Source organism: Mobula birostris, chromosome 2 (genome assembly GCF_030028105.1).
Source record: "Mobula birostris isolate sMobBir1 chromosome 2, sMobBir1.hap1, whole genome shotgun sequence".
Classification (NCBI taxonomy): Eukaryota; Metazoa; Chordata; class Chondrichthyes; order Myliobatiformes; family Myliobatidae; genus Mobula; species Mobula birostris.
This window is the reverse complement of record NC_092371.1, coordinates 78157556-78172898: the sequence shown is the minus strand read 5'-3', so window position 1 is coordinate 78172898 and position 15343 is coordinate 78157556. Positions and strand designations below refer to the sequence as shown.

Here is a 15343-nt window from a genome sequence, read left to right as displayed (position 1 = left end):
GTACAAACCCCTTGCAGATAATGGCAGAAATTCAATCCGATCCCTAAAGCGTTATGCTAACCACTATGTATTCTTGCGTTTGATAAATATGGTAAATTGGTTTATTATCATGACGTGTACTTTGAAAAAGTTTGCTTTTCATACCACCTGCTTAGATCATTTCACATCAGTGCATCAAACTAGTACAAGGTTAAAATTTCAAAGTTCAAAGTAAATTTGTTATCAAAGTACATTATGCCACCATATAATAGTAACTATAACAGGATCAATGAAAGATCAACCAGAGTGCAGGAGACAACAAGCTGTGGAAATGCAAATATAATAGCAATAAATAACAAGAACATGAAGTAACAAGATAAAAGAGTCCTTTAAGATGTGGGAACATCTCAACGCAATGGATGGGCAAGTGAGTGTAGTTATCCCCTTTGTTCAGGAGCCTGATGGTTGTAAGGTAGTAACTGTTCTTGAACCTGAGGTGTGAGTCCCGAGGCTCAATAGACTAGACTGTGTTCAGGCAGTCATCTTTGAGCTTGGACAAGTGCGTGCCTATGAAAGCTTCCTGTACATTCCCAAACCAAAAGCCGTGGACGAACCAGGAGGCTTGTAGTCTGCTAAGGGCTAGATCTGTGGCACTTAAGTCTGGCGATCCAAGTCTGTATAAGAAAACCAGGTATGACAAGGTTACTTCAAGAGCCAAGAAACAATTCCGGGAGAGGTTGGAGGTGACATCAGATGCTTGTCAAGTCTGGCAGTGTTTCCAGGCCATTACTTCCTACAATGTGAAACCCAACATCGTGAATGGCAGTACCTGGTAAGACTCTGAAAACTTGTGGCAACCTGCTGGCAGGTGTATTCAAGGACATTTTCAGACTCTCACTGCTACAGTCAGCAGTTCCCACCTGCTTCAAAAGGGCAACAATTATACCAGTGCCCAAGAAGAGCAGCGTGAGCTGCCTTAATGACTATCGTCCAGTAGTGCTCACATCTACAGTGTTAAAGTGCTTTGAGAGGTTGGTCTTGGCCAAAATCAACTCCTGCCTCAGCAAGGACCTGGACCCACTGCAATTTACCTATCACCACAATAGGTTTACAGCAGATGAGATCTTAAAGTCTCTCCTCGAACCCTTGGATCACCTGCACAATGCAAATACCTATGTCAGGATGCTGTTTATTGACTATAGCTCAGTATTTAACACCATCATTCCTACCTACAGTCCTGATCAAAAAGCTACAGAACCCAGGCCTCTGTACCTTCCTCTGCATCTGGATCCTTGACTTCCTAACTGGAAGACCAGAATCCACGGATTGGTGACACCATTCCACCTCACTGACAGTCAACACTGGTGTACCACAGGGATGTGTGCTTAGCCCACTGCTCTACTCTCTCTACACCCATGACCATATGGCAAGGCACAGCTCAAACTGGCATCTATAAATTTGCTGATGATGCAACCATTGTTGGTAGAATTTCAGATGCTGATGAAAGGGCATACAGGAGTGAGATACACCAGCTAGTTGAGTGGTGTCGTAGCAACAACCTTGCACTCAACGTCAGCAAGACAAAAGAGCTGATTGTGGATGTCCAAAGGGTAAGATAGTGAACACATACCAATCCTCATTGAGGAATCAGAAGTGGAGAGAGTGAGCAGTTTCAAATAGATAGATAGATATACTTTATGAATCCTGAGGGAAATTGGGTAAATTCCTGGGTGTCATTGTCTGTGAGGGCCTATGATGCAGCTATAAAGAAGGTAAGACAGTGGCTATATTTCATTAGGAGCTTGAGAGATTTGGCTTGTTAACTAAAACACTTGAAAACTTCTGGAAGTGTATCATGGAGAGCATTCTGACTGGCTGCAAGCTGTCTGGTATGGGGGGAGGGGTGTAGTTTGCACAAGTTCAAAATAAGTTGCAGAAGCTTGTAAAAGTAGCTCTAACATGGGTACCAGCCTCCGCAGTACCCAAGACATCTTCAAGGAGTGGTGCTTCAGAAAGGCGACGTCCATCATTAAGGACCCTATCACCCAGGTCACGCCTTGTTCTCATTGCTCCTATCAGGAAGGAGGTACAGGAGCCTGAAGGCACGCACTCAATAATTCAGGAACAGCTTCTCCCCTTCTGCCGTCAGATGAACCCATGAACGCTACTGTGGTTGAAACCTGAAACCTAAGGGACAACATTCCCTGTTCTTTTGCTCGCGTCTCAGAATGGATTGTATTTCCTCCCAAAGTTACAAGCACCTCAGTTTATGTACAGCCTGAACATTCAAGCGGATAGACTTGCTTGAGTGCCAGCAGGCTTTCCCACTGAGGCTGGGTGAGATGAGAACCATAGGTCATAGGTTAAGGGGAACCCGAGGGGGAGCTTCTTCAGTCAGAGGGTGGTGAGAGCGTGGAGCGAGCTGCCAGCTGAACTGGTGGACATGGGTTCAGAGAGGTTTGGATGGAGGGCTGTGGTCCAGGCTTGGGTCGATGGGACTAGGTAGAATTTGGCACAGACTAGATGACCTGCTGAGTTCCTCTAGGACAGGGGTTCCTAACCTGGGGTCCATGGACCCCTTGCTTAGTGGTATTGGTCCATGGTGTGCCCGTTGTTACCTAGGGAGGACATGCCTGTCACCCGCTTCACTATCTACAGGCCGCCTCGTCACCCAGCACAAACTAAAATGGATAAGAGACGTGTTGCAACTGGATTATTTTGATTTTGGAATGCCTTTATCTGCCTTCAGTTTGGCCAAGAATGTAACAGTTCATGTTGCCAACCTGCCACAGGGAAATCTCAAGTGATGCAGTTCATATTTGCTTCGGCTGATGAGAGGACTGAGCGAGACTGGATCTGATCCAAATGCCGTAAAGCTGGGGGGAGGGGAGGGGAGGGGGGAGCTGGGAAGAGTGTTTGACATTCCATTTGTATTACAGAATAGAAATTCCAGAAAAAAATAGTTTGCCAAAATTGGACAAGTCAGCTTTTATCATAACAATGAACGCGGGTGTAGGAGAATTGGACTGCTCAGCCACAGCTAAATATTAGGTTGTACTTACTGAGGCATTAAGAGGCCTCAGTGCAAGTCATTCATACTGTAAGAGTGTTCCCTAAATTTAGGATTTGGATTCCTGAATATACCCAAGTTATAGAGAAAGATCGAACCTGTTAAGAATTTTATTTTCCCCTTGAGTGTAGGAGAATGAGGAGAGATTTGATAGAGTTATGCAAAATTATGAGGGGTATAGATAGGGTAACTGCAAGCAGGCTTGTTCCACTGACATTGGGTGAGACTAGAACTTGAGGTCATAGGTTAAGGGTGAAATGAAATATTGAAGGGGAGCCTGAGGGAGAAATTCTTCACTCAGAGGGTGGAACAAACTGCTAGAGGAAGGTTTGATTTCAATATTTAAGAGAAATTTGGACAATGTCATGGATGGGAGGCTATGGCAGGTTGATGGGAATGGGCAGTGTAACAATTTGGCTTAGCCTAGATGGACCACAGACCCTGTTTCTGAGCCATAGTGCTCTAGGAAGGTTAAGGGGAGGTCTCGAACCTTACTTCACCTTATCAGTGATCCTGGCCTGGAGACGTTGCAGTGAAGGTTTACGAGGATGTGGCCAGAAATAGAAAATTGTAATGAAATGAAGTCAGATAGACTGGGGCTATTCTCATTTGAACAGCCAAGACTGGCGGGATGGCAGGAGGATGCATAAGATTAAAAGGATATAGATAGAATATTTGGAAGGGACCTATGATAATGTTTTAGAGGTATTTAGAGAGGGACATGAACCGCTCGTGGAGGGATATAGACCATGTGTGGGCAGATGGGATTAGCTTGTATTAGGCAGAAGGGCTTGTTCCTGTGCCTTACGGTTCTGTATTCTATTTCCCTCAGTTGGGAGGCCAAAAAGTCAGTGGTAGGAGTAGTGGAGGGGAGAATTAAAGAACTTCTGGTAATTTCCCCCACCTCTCCCTTCTCCTCACCTGCCCATAGCCTCCCTCTGGTGCCCCTCCTTCTTTTCTCTCATAGTCCACTTTCTTCTGTCAGATTTCTTCTTCTTCAGCCCTTTACCTTTTCTGCCTATCACCTCCAGCTTCTCACTTCATCCCCACCCCCACTACCCATTCACCTTCTCCCTCACCTGGCATCTTCCCCTTTGCTTTCCAGTCCTGATGAAGAGTTTTGGTCAGAAACGTTGACTGTTTATTCCCCTCCATAGATTCTGCCTGACCTGCTGAGTTCCTCCAGCATTTTGTGTGTGTTGCTCTGGACTTCCAGCACCTGCAGAATTTTGTGTGTTTAGGAAGTACACATGCTGGGGCAGAGCCCTGACCCAGATTTCTAAAGTGTCTCAAAGAGAAGTAAGTGACCGAATGGTGGGCCCAGTGCTGAGATTGGGTGAGGTAGCTCCTTTGTGGTTGATGCAGAGAGAGTGATATGAAGCTACCTCTGACTGCTCTGTGTTATTTTAGTCCGGACGAAAGGCCTCGACCCGAAATATCAACTGTCCATTTCCCTCCAGATGTGCTGCCTGACCCCCTGATTTCCTCTGGCTTTCTGGAGTGAATAAGGATGAGTATTGGCTTGACAGAAGTGTACAAGATGATAAGAGGCAGAGATAAAGTGGACTATCAGTGCCTTTTCCCCCAGTGATTCAATGGCTGATACAAGATAATTTTAAGGTGTTTGGAGGAACTACAGGGGAGATGTCAGAGGTAGATTTCGTACACAGAGAATGGTGGGTGCATGGAACATGCTGCCAGGGGTGGTGGGAGAGGCAGATGCATTAGGGACATTTAAGAGACACATGGATGAAATCAAAATGGAAGACTGTGCGGGAGGGACGCGTTAGGCTGATTTTGGAGCAGGTTAGAAGGTCGGCACGTCACACTGTGCTGTGCTATTCTGTGTTCATGTTCAGCAATTCAGAAACAGCTTCTTCCCCTCTGCCATCCAATTTCTGAATGGACATTGAAACCATGAACACTACCTCAATACTTTTTTTTCCTGTTTTTGCACTACTTAGTTAATTTAACTGTTTTAAGTATATATAATATACTGTCATTCACCGTTTTTTAATTTTATGTATGGCATTGTGCTGCTCCCACAAAGATGTCATGTTTCACGATATGCACTGGTGATATTAAAGTTGATCCCGATTCTTTTCTATGGTTCCATCCTCTATCTGTTGTCACTGTTCTATACTCTGTGTATCTATTGTTCTTTTAGTTTTTTTTCTGCGTGCCTGACGTAATTCCTTGCTGATTCATGGAAAAATTAATTCTGTTAATACAGAAGCAGAAAGTGGAAGATTTCAAAATCAATTCCCTGAATATTTTCATCTGTAAAACCCTTTACATGGGTGCAGGTTTCTGCTGCCCTTTGTATGAACAGTTCTGAATCTCAATTTGTATTGTGCCCTTAACAAAGCAAAACTTCCCAACAGACTTACTCAGAGCATTAACCAAAGACTGGCACCAAAGCAATGTGAGATCTCGAAGCAGCGAAGGGAAAACAATCCCAAGAAATGGGAGTGTCTTAAAATGAGAGAGGTGAGGAAGTACATGAAACGATAAAACACAGGAACAGGCCCTCAGGCCCAGATTATTGTGCTAAACTGATAAAACTAATAATGAAAAATATAACTGAAGGATACCCTTCTGCATGCACAAATCCATATCCTTCCATTCCCTGCACATTCATGTGCCAATTTAAATGTGGCAGTGTCTTCACCGCCTCCCCCCAAAAAAAGAAAAAGGAAAATCTAACGTGTCGGTATTTCAGTGGAATAAAGGAAATTACAATGGCATGGGAGGGGAACTGGCCAAGGTTGACTGGAAAGGGACATTTGCAGGAAGGACTGCAGAGCAGCAATTGCTGGAGTTTCTGTGAAAAATGAGGGAAGTGCAAGACAGATATATTCCAGATAGGAAGAAATTTTCGAATGGAAGAAGGGCACTACCATGGCTGACAAGTGACGTCAGAGCCAAAGTAAAAGCAAAAGAGAGGGCATACAAGGAAGCTAGTGGGAAGATAGAGGATTGGGAAGCTATTAAAAACTTGCAGAAGGAAACTAAGAAGGTCATTAGGAAGGAAAAGATAAATTATGAAAGGAAGCTGGCAACTAATAGCAAAAAAGGTACTAAAAGCTTTTTTAAGTATATAAAGGGTAAAAGAGAGTTGAGAGTAGATATAGGATCAATAGAAAATGATGCTGGAGATACTGTAATAAGAGATGCAGAGATGGCAGAGGAACTGAATGTGTATTTTGCATCAGTCTTCACAGTGAAAGACATCTGCGGTATACCAGACATTCAAGAGTGTGAGGGAAGTGAAGTTTGTGCAGTGAAAATTACAACTGAGAAGATGCTCAGGAAGCTTAATGGTCTGAGGGTGGATAAATCTCCTGGACCTGATGGAATGCACCCTCGGGTTCTGAAGGAAGTAGCTGAGGAGATTGCGGAAGTGTTAATGATGATCTTTCAAGAATTGATAGATTCTGACATTGTACCAGATGACTGGAAAATAGTAAGTGTTATTCTGATATTTAAGAAGAGTGGGAGACAGCAGAAAGGAAACTATAGACTTGTTAGCCTGACTTCAGTGGTTGGGAAGTCGTTTGAATGGATTGTTAGGGATAAGATTACAGCGTGCTTAGAGGTACATGACAAGATAGGCCAAAGCCAGCATGGTTTCCTGAAAGGAAGATCCTGCCTGACAAACTTACTGCAATTCTTTGAGGAAGTTACAAGCAGCGTAGAGAAAGGAGATGCAGTAGACATGGTGTACATGGATTTTCAGAAGGCCTTTGACAAGGTGCTGCACATGAGGCTGCTTAGCAAGATAAGAGCCCATGGAATTACAAGGAAGTTACTAGCATGGGTGGAGCATTGGCTGGTCAGCAGAAAACAGAGAATGGGAGTAAAGGGATCCTATTCTGGCTGGCTGCCGGTTACCAGTGGTGACGAAGGGTCTCGGCCCGAAACGTCGACTGTACCTCTTCCTAGAGATGCTGCCTGGCCTGCTGCGCTCACCAGCAACTTTGATGTGTGTTGCTTGAATTTCCAGCATCTGCAGATTTCCTCGTGTTTCCACTTCAAGGTTCGATGTGTTGTGCATTCAGAGATGCTGTTCAGCACACCACTGTGGTTACATGTGGTTACCTTGAACCACTCTGGCCATTCTCCTCTGACCGCTTTCATTTTCACCCCCAGGACTGTGGCAGGAAGAAGGCTGTCAGCGGGGTGATCCATTAGTGGGGCACACGTCAGCATAGTGGTTACATAGTGGTTTACAGTACAGGCGACCTGGGTTCAATTTTCACCACTGCCTGTAAGGGGTTTGTACATTCTCCCTGTGACTGTGTGGGTTTCCTCCCACATTCCAAAGACGTACCTGTCGGTAGGTTAATTGGTCATTGTAAATTGTCCTGTGATTTGGCTAGGGTTAAATCGGGATTGCCGGGTGGCGCAGCTCGAAGGGACGGGAGGGCCTGGTCCACACCGTGTCTCAGTAAATAAAATAAAATAAATAATAATTCATCATGAAGTAATATCAAAAAAGTTGCTTCTGATGGGCATCAGTATTCTTACCCACATCATTTCATCGCCAATGAACAGAAATCAAAACAGTGCACAGCAGGATCCCTTTAAGAGAAAAAAATGTGTATACAGCCAGATCATTCACCCTTATTTTGAGTTATTGGGTAAATAAATATTGTCCGTCACCAATGCTGCCCCTCGTTCAGTTGGTGCTCTTGGCACTTCTTGAGAGTGCAAAGCATTCCTGGGCTGACTGAAATCTGTGCTAAAGTCTCAGAGAGGGGATAATCGCACAGTCTGCTGGCTCAGAAGTGAGTCCGATACTGTTTCGCTGGGGTGGTATAACTGAGATAGCTCTCAGCCGTGGAATCTCGGTCAGGAGGCTGTGAGCTCAAGAGCTACCGAGCACGAAATCCAGGCTGCACTTCAACGTCAGGGTCCAATTTATTGTTAGTACTCTGATGCAACAAATAATTTACTTACAGCAGCATCACAGACGCAGCATCAGATTGGAAAATCTTACAAAGGACTGAGAACAGCTGAGAGGATCACTGGGGTCTCCCTACCATCCATCAGGGACATTTATCAGGAGCACTGTATAGCCTGGGTGCTTAGTATTATTAAGAATCCCACCTATCCATCCAGCATCCTCTTTGACTTTCTACCATCAGGCAGGAGGGTCCATTTTATAAAAACAAGAACAGTCAGGATGAGAAACAGTTTTCTCCCCCCAGTATATTAGGCTTCTGAACTCTCTGCCGCATCATATTCAAAGTGTCAGTGGTTAATCTGTTCCGTAACTTACAGTGTTTAAGTTATGCACTTTAGTTTGTTATTTATGTATAATTCATCTGTAGATTTTATCTTTACGTGACCATGAGTTATCATGTGTGATATGTGCACTACTGTGCTGTACACTATGGTTCAGAGAAACATCTCATTTTTACATACATTATATGTTTATGTATGTTATACGCATGTATAGAGTTAAATGACAATTGACTTGACAGCTGTCAGAAGAAAAAAACATAAATTATACAAGAAGGATCACGATGAGAATAAATAAATGTCCATTGTGGTAGAAAGTGGTCATAGTGTTGCTATTCTGAGGTAGTTATTAGGATTGTCCTGGTTGGTTCGAGAATGGAAATAGCCATTCTTGAACCTGGAAGTTTGGGACTTCGGGCGTCCCTGGTGGGAGCTGTGAGAAGATGGCATGGCCCGTGTGGTTGGGATCTTTGCAGATAGATCTTGCCTTCTTGAAGCAGAGTATCCTGTAGACACTGCCGATGATGGGGGAGGGATGTGCCCGTGATGCATAACCTCTGCGATTTCTTATGTTTCTGCACGTTGAAATTGCCGTACCAGACTGTGATGCAATAGCGAGGATACCTTCAGTAGACAATCTGTAGAAGTTAGAGTATTCAGTGACCTCCTGTGTAGTACTGAGGGAGTACTGCCATCTTGGTGCTGTTGTCTTTCAGATAACGTGTGGAGTTGAGGCTTTGCCTTCTTTATCATGATACCGTGAAGTGCAATGAATGTTTCTCCCAGCCAGTCTCAGCCTTGTTTGCAGACAGTGTCTATCCCTCCTGAAAGCTTCATTCACTCACTGTAATGTTACTCCCTCAGGAATAAAGAAAATGGCTTTGACCGCGACCCCCCAGCCAAGCGGGTGTGCACGATCAGCCCCGCCCAGCGCCACAGCCCAAGCGTCAGCCTGCCGCCCCCGCCCAACGGCCAGCTGCACCCGACTCCTCCCCCTCTGCAGCACTACAGCCTGGACGACGTGACCATGAGCCACCTGTACAGGGACCCTCAGAGACCACCCGAATACAGGGACCGGCACCGACATCACGGTGAGCGCAGTGGGCGTCGGGGCAAAGCGGGGTGGGTGGGAGGCTGGTGGCAGCCATAACTGCCTTCTCAGTGCTGATACTTAGCATCAGTGTGGACGGTCGCTGTGGACAGAGCCTCTGTCGCAGCATGGGTTAATCAAAATAAAAGTTTACTAAGTACATTTACTATCAAATTGCATATATGCCACCATATACAATCCTGAGATTCATTTTCGCAGGCACTCACAGTAAATACAACAAATTTAAAATAAGGAAGTAATATTAATAAATAAATAAGCAATAAATATCAAGAACATGACATGAAGAGTCCTTGAAAGTGAGTCCATTGGTTGTGGGAACATTTCAGTGATGGGGAAAGTGAAGTTAACCCCTCTAGTTCAAGATCCTGATGGTTGAGGAGTAGTAACCATTCCTAAACCTGTTAGCATGGGTCCTGAGGCTGCTGTACCTCCTTCCTGATGGAAGCAGCAAGAAGGGAGCATGACCTGGGTGTTGGGGGTTCTAGATGGTGGAGGCTGCTTTCCTGCAACAACGCTCCAGATCAGAGGGAAAGAACACACATTTACAGTATCGCATCTTGGTTTCTGGAGGTCCCAAAGCCCATGGAGCCAAAGGGATTGGAAAAGCAGCAGCTAAAATGTGTGCACAAACCACTGAGATAATCTAGCTTAGAAATTGATGGTGTGGTACCACACACTGTATGATGGTGTCAGTGCGTTCTATTCTTGCCTCCAATTCTTTCATGTCGAGGCCAGCAAAAGGAGTTTTGCAGCATACAGGGTAGTGAGACCATAATATCGAACATTTGGTGGGCCCAACCAGCTATAACTGCCTTTTTGATCTCATCCAGCATAACGGAGGCACTCTGCCAATTAGAGCCAAGGGGCATCTTATGCAAGAGATCTTTAACTTGCCTTGTAAAGGACTGCAATGGGGTACTACTTTAGTAGTGGGCTAGAGTGCCAATGTAGAGTAGATGGACGCTCAACATCACTATCTTCTGATGCGGAGGTGAAAGGGTCATCGGTTGAGCTAATTATTCCAGGTTGGAGAGCTCAGTGATTTTGATTTGTAAGAGAGAGAGGGGGGGGAGAGAAAGAGAAGGGGGAGAGGAGAGATAAGGAAAGAAAGAAAAAGCCATCCGCTTGGCTTTTTAGTTGCCTTGATGAAGAATGTAGGCTCAGAACAGGGTCCCCTCAGCTGGAACACTCTCTACCCTCCTCATACCTCAACTGTTCCATTGTGCTCCACCACTCCCACATTGAAGGAGGTTCTCTTGAACATAGTACCAGGGAACTATAACAGTGGCAAACAGCTTTAGTAAGGAAGTTCTATTGGGTGTGAGATTCCTTACAACAACATGCCTGCCATCTCATACACAAGCATGCTGAACCAGTTAAACAAACATGGGAGAAGATGGATTTTATTTTAAAATTTGAGTTGTGCAGGTAGAAATCAAGGCAGGGTCCAATTTGTAGACGTTTACTTTTGGCACAGAGGACATTAACGTTTTGCTAGATAAAGCCTACCACAAAGGAAGACAGAGTATGTCAGCCGAGCATATGCTGTTAATGTTTGTGCTTTCTGGTGTTCAGTTATAATTTCTTATCTCACTGCCCTGTCAGGTTATATACTTAACTCACTGGATGTCTCTTTCCAAAGCTTCTGCCAGATCCTTCAAGGGGTTGGCCATCCCTCTTAGCACTTGGCACCACGGTAGCCTTGCAGTTAGTCAATGCTATTACAACTCATGCTGTTCCGGACTTCAGAGTTCAAGTCCGGTGTTGTCTGTTCTCCCTCTGAACTGCATGGGTTTCATCCGGGTGCTCCGGTTTCCTCCCACAGTCTAAAGATGTACCGGTTAGTAGGCTATTTGGTGATTGTAAATTGTCCCGTGGTTAGGGTTAAATAGGTGGGTTGCTGGACGGTGTGGCACATTGGGCCGGAGAGACCTGTTGCACACTGTATGTCTAAATAAAAAAAACTTTAATATTTTGCAAGATAAAGCCTGCTACAGAGGAAAACGTAGTATGTCAGCCAGGCATATGCTGTTAATGTTTGCGGTTTCTGGTGTTCATTCATCATTCCTTATCTCATGGCCCTGTCAAGTTATGTACTTAACTCGTTGGGTGTCTCTTTCCAAACTCTGAGGGGTTGGCCATCCCACTCAGCACAAAACTAAAGTAATTTTGAAAGCACCGCTGTTTTCCAGCTGTAAGCATTTCTTTGTGGTTATGTTGCTGCAGGATCCCGTGGAGTTTATCAGGAGGAGATGATCGATCACCGGTTAACTGATCGGGAGTGGGCTGAAGAATGGAAACATTTGGATCACGTAGGTCCTCCGTTCTGCTCTCAAAGACTTACGGAAGGAGACAATTTGACCCTTTGCCAACTATCTATACCCTTTTCCAATCATTCTAATATTTTCCGGCTGGTTATTAGAGGAAATGCATTGCCTCTCTCAATCAAAAATTTTTCAACATCTTAAAAACCTCGATTAGATTATGTTTTAATCCCCCCTATTCCAAGGACACTGGGGACAACCATAAGACCATAGTGGATCAGTACTTGGAGCTATGATGTGGTGGCCATTACAGAGACTTGGATGGCTCAGGGACAGGAATGGTTACTTCAAGTGCCGGGTTTCAGATGTTTCAGAAAGGACAGGGACGGAGGCAAAAGAGGTGGGGGCTTGGCACTACTGATCAGAGATAGTGTCACGGCTGCAAAAAAGGAGGAAGTCATGGAGGGAATGTCTACGGAGTCTCTGTGGGTGGAAGTTAGGAACAGGAAGGGGTCAATAACTCTACTGGGTGTTTTTTATAGGCCACCCAATAGTAACAGGGATATCGAGGAGCAGATAGGGAAACAGATCCTGGAAAGGTGTAATAATAAGAGTTGTCGTGTTGGGAGATTTTAATTTCCCAAATATCGATTGAGGGGTTTAGATGGGGTGGAGTTTGTTAGGTGTGTTCAGGAAAGTTTCTTGGCACAATATATAGATAAGCCTACAAGAGGAGAGACTGTACTTGATTTGGCATTGGGAAATGAACCTGGTCAGGCGTTAGATCTCTCAGTGGGAGAGCATTTTGGAGATAGTGATCATAATTCTATCTCCTTTACAATAGCATTGGGGGAGATAGGAACAGACAAGTTAGAAAAGCATTTAATTGGAGTAAGGGGAATTATGAGGCTATCAGGCAGGAAGTTGGAAGCTTAAATTGGAAACTGATGTTCTCAGGGAAAAGTACGGAAGAAATGTGGCAAATGTTTAGGGGATATTTGTGTGAAGTTCTACGTAGGTACATTCCAATGAGACAGGGAAGTTACGGCAGGAACCGTGGTGTACAAAGGCTGTAATAAATCTAGTCAAGAAGAAAAGAAAAGCTTACAAAAGGTTCAGAGAGCTAGGTAGTGTTAGAGATCTAGAAGATTATAAGGCTAACAGAAAGGAGCTTAAAAAGGAAATTGGGAGAGCCAGAAGGGGCCATGAGAAGGCCTTGGTGGGCAGGATTAAGGAAAACCCCAAGGCATTCTACAAGTATATGAAAAGCAAGAGGATAAGACGTGAAAGAATAGGACCTACCAAATGTGACAGTGGGGAAGTATGTATGGAACCGGAGGAGATAGCAGAGGTACTTAATGAATACTTCAGTATTCACTATGGAAAAGGATCTTGGTGATTGTAGTGCTGACTTGCAGCAGACTGAAAAGCTTGAGCATGTAGATATTAAGAAAGAGGATGTGCTGGAGCTTTTGGAAAGCATCAGGTTGGATAAGTCACCGGGACTGGATCTGATGTACCACAGGCTACTGTAGGAGGCGAGGGAGAAGATTGCTGAGCCTCTGGCGATGATCTTTGAATCATCAATGATGAGGGAGAGGTTCTGGAGGATTGGAGAGTTGCGGATGTTGTTCCTTTATTACAGAAAGGGAATAGAGATAGCCCAGGAAATTATAGACCAGTGAGTCTTACTTCAGTGGTTGGTAAGTTGATGGAGAAGATTCTGAGAGGCAGGATTTATCAACATTTGGAGAGGTATAATATGATTAGGAATAGTCAGCATGACTTTGTCAAGGCCAGGTCGTGCCTTACGACACTGATTGAATTTTTTGCGGATGTGACTAAACACATTGATGAATGAAGAACAATAGATGTAGTGTATATGGATTTCAGCAAGGCAATGTTTGCTGTTATGTGCTGGGGCAGCAGGCTGAGAGTGGCAGACACCAACAGAATCAACAAACTCATTCGTAAGGCCAGTGATGTTGTGGGGTTGGAACTGGACTCTCTCACGGTGGTGTCTGAAAAGAGGATGCTGTCCAAGTTGCATGTCATCTTGGACAATGTCTCCGATCCACTATATAATGTACTGGTGGGGCATAGGAGTACATTCAGCCAGAGACTCATTCCACCGAAATGCAACACAGAGCGTCATAGGAAGTCATTCCTGCCTGTGGCCATCAAACTTTACAACTCCTCCCTTGGAGGGTCAGACACCCTGAGCCAATAGGCTGGTCCTGGACTTATTTCCTGGCATAATTTACATATTACTATTTAATTATTTATGGTGCAACTGTAATGAAAACCAATTTCCCCCGGGATCAATAAAGTATGACTATGACTATGACTATTTGATAAGGTACCCCATGCAAGGCTTATTGAGAAAGTAAGGAGGAATGGGATCCAAGGGGACATTGCTTTGTGGATCTAGAACTGGCTTGCCCACAGAAGGCAAAGAGTGGTTGTAGACGGGTCATATTCTGCATGGAGGTCGGTGACCAGTGGTGTGCCTCAGGGATCTGTTCTGGGACCCTTACTCATCGTGATTTTTATAAATGACCTGGATGAGGAAGTGGAGGGATGGTTTAGTAAGTTTGCTGATGACACAAAGGTTGGAGGTATTGTGGATAGTGTGGAGGGCTGTCAGAGGTTACAGCGGGACATTGATATGATGCAAAACTGGGCTGAGAGGTGGCAGATGGAGTTCAACCCAGATAAGTTTGAAGTGGTTCATTTTGGTAGGTCAAATATGATGGCAGAATATAGTATTAATGGTAAGACTCTTGGCAGTGTGGAAGATCGGAGGTATCTTGGGATATGAGTCCATAGGACACTCAAAGCAGCTGCGCAGGTTGACTCTGTGGTTAAGAAGGCATACGGTGCACTGGCCTTCATTAATCATGGAATTGAATTTAGGAGCCGAGAGACAATGTTGCAGCTATATAGGACCCTGGTCAGACCCCACTTGGAGTACTCTGCTCAGTTCTGGTCACCTCACTACAGGAAGGATGTGGAAGCCATTGAAAGGGTGCAGAGAAGATTTACAAGGATGTTGCCTAGATTGGGGAGCATGCCTTATGAAAACAGGTTGAGTGAACTTGGCCTTTTCTCCTTGGAGCGACGGAAGATGAGAGGTGACCTGATAGAGGTGTGTAAGATGATGAGAGGCATTGATTGTGTGGATAGTCAGAGGCTTTTTTCCAGAGCTGAAATGGTTGCCACAAGAGGACACAGGTTTAAGGTGCTGGGGAGTAGGTACAGAGGAAATGTCAGAGCTAAGTTTTTTACGCAGAGAGTGGTGAGTGTGTGGAATGGGCTGCCGGCAACAGTGGTGGATGTGGATACAATGGGATCTTTTTAGAGACTTTTGGATAGGTACTTGGAGCTTAGACAAATAGAGGGCTATGGGTAAGCCTAGTAATTTCTAAGGTAGGGACTACTCTGAGGTTGTACCTTCTGATATTAGTCTCATCCCACTGTAGGAACCATAGTACATTCCGTCTTCTCTGAAATTGCAGTTGGTACTGGTTTATTATTGTACTGAGGTTAATGTTAGAAGCATCTGTTTGCATGCCATCCTGACACATCGTTCCATACATAAGTACATCGCCTGCTTGTTATGTGCCATGTCTTATGACATGGGCGATCATGCCCTCTCCGTAACCATCATCA

General features: G+C 44.7%; 1 protein-coding gene across 6 annotated transcripts in view; it reads left to right on the top strand.

Moving 5' to 3' along the window:
• The window catches only part of LOC140187862 (protein CBFA2T2-like), a 221545-nt gene that overhangs the window by 146004 nt on the left and 60198 nt on the right, over positions 1–15343 (top strand). For all 6 annotated transcript variants that reach the window (XM_072243700.1, XM_072243664.1, XM_072243658.1 and 3 more), the window contains exons 6-7: positions 9161–9387; positions 11634–11719. In XM_072243700.1, coding sequence (XP_072099801.1) covers positions 9161–9387; positions 11634–11719 — 313 coding nt within the window. The remainder of the gene's footprint in view (positions 1–9160; positions 9388–11633; positions 11720–15343) is intronic.